Source organism: Lathyrus oleraceus, chromosome 4, assembly GCF_024323335.1.
Source record: "Lathyrus oleraceus cultivar Zhongwan6 chromosome 4, CAAS_Psat_ZW6_1.0, whole genome shotgun sequence".
NCBI classification, from domain to species: Eukaryota; Viridiplantae; Streptophyta; class Magnoliopsida; order Fabales; family Fabaceae; genus Lathyrus; species Lathyrus oleraceus.
The window spans coordinates 480,137,139-480,138,612 of NC_066582.1; the positions used below are offsets into that span (position 1 = coordinate 480,137,139).

A 1,474-nucleotide genomic window follows, 5' to 3' on the forward strand; every position below is an offset into this window, starting at 1 on the left:
ATTCTTATTTGTTTTGCATCCAAGACCATTAATGCTGGACAGGTTACATCAAAGATGCACGTCATCGAACTTGGTGCCCAGCTAGATTTCAAATAAATATGGCTTGATATATGTTATCACAAAACTTGGTCTTTTATTTGTCTATGATATGGAGACTACCACCGCAGTTTACAGAAATCAAATCAGTACACCAATCTTCTTTGTAAATGCAGCTTATGACTCATGGCAGATTAAGAATATTTTGGCACCCGGTGTTGTTGATCTACATGGCACTTTGCGTAACTGCAAACTCGATAAAAGATTGCTACATCATGAAACAACAGCTGTTAAATATCATAACAAAGAAAACAATACACAAAGACAACAAGCAGTGGACTATGACTTACGGAGTAGTTTTTTTTTAGTCCTGCGACACCTGCCTGGCAAGCAGCAACTGTACCACATCCACATAATGAGTGGCCATTTATTTTATCCACAATATCAAAAACACCACCGCCGTCACTCCTCATGTAAAAGCTAACAGCTATGACGTTAGGAACCACATTCCCTGCAGCTTTATAACATGTGTTCACCATCTCAGCGAGTGGAGCGGAACGCTCTTTGCACAAGTCAGCTTGAACCGGATACGTTGGAAAGTAATTCATCAAGAAAAGCGATGCACCTTCAGAGTTTAATGCCTTTGATTCTTTCCTATGTGGGCAAGAATCCTTTTGAACTCCGGGGTCTCCAGACTCATTTTCAACAATGTGTTTCCATTGATAAGCTATTCCTTCTTGAGCTTCCTTCGAAGCATCAGAAGTGAAAACAATAAGCCGATGATTTGCTTGAACCATCTCGGTTACAGTAGGCCAGTCATCTCCTTTTTTTGGCATCTTGGACATAGGAAACCAAATGCTTCAAGAATCTTAGCTTCTTTCTTCATGGCTAAGTCTCAAATCACTCCAATGGAAAACAAGAGTTTCATTCTAACAACATGTTTCCTCTTGAGTATAGTCTTATCTTCAACAAATGCTGAGTTTACCAAAACCACTTACATCATTCAAATGGAAAACTCGGCGAAACCAGAGGTGTTCTCCAGTCATCTAGATTGGTATTCATCAAAGGTAAAATCAGTTTCGTCTAAATCAGTAGATGCTGAAATGGACAACAGTGATGATGAAGGGAGAATCATTTATACTCACAGTACTGCTTTTCATGGAATGGCTACTAAGTTAAGCACAGAAGAAGCGAAAAAGCTAGAATCTGAAGATGGTGTTGTAGCTATATTCCCTGATACAAAGTATGAACTACACACTTGTCATACCCCAAAATTTGCCTGTTAACCGTGCAAGACATTTTTCAAGACACTCCAACTCATTTTTTCAAGACATTGATATTAAAGGAACAAAGGCCCAGCACACAGGTGGCCAAATCCAAAAAATGACTTAAAATGGCTTGCTCGCTAGGCGAGCAAAATCCTTTGCCTAGCGAACTT

The 1,474-nt window shown here is 39.5% G+C and overlaps 1 protein-coding gene across 1 annotated transcript; it reads right to left on the reverse strand.

Annotated features, from left to right (window-relative positions):
- Positions 1–262: 262 nt before the first annotated feature.
- Positions 263–873, reverse strand: LOC127138073 (PI-PLC X domain-containing protein At5g67130). The gene is made up of 2 exons (XM_051064479.1): positions 387–873; positions 263–304 (listed from the first exon to the last, which is right to left on the reverse strand). Exons 1-2 carry the CDS (start codon positions 870–872, stop codon positions 263–265), a joined length of 528 nt encoding a protein of 175 aa, XP_050920436.1. The 5' UTR covers position 873.
- Positions 874–1,474: the final 601 nt, after the last annotated feature.

Bases quoted from the DNA above. Each gene is read 5' to 3' on its own strand.
- LOC127138073 (XM_051064479.1), bottom strand. From the start codon at position 872: ATGCCAAAAAAAGGAGATGACTGGCCTACTGTAACCGAGATGGTTCAA. The intron at 305-386 runs GTAAGTCATAGT...TTCATGATGTAG, and splicing joins GACTAAAAAAAAACTACTCC to CAATCTTTTATCGAGTTTGC.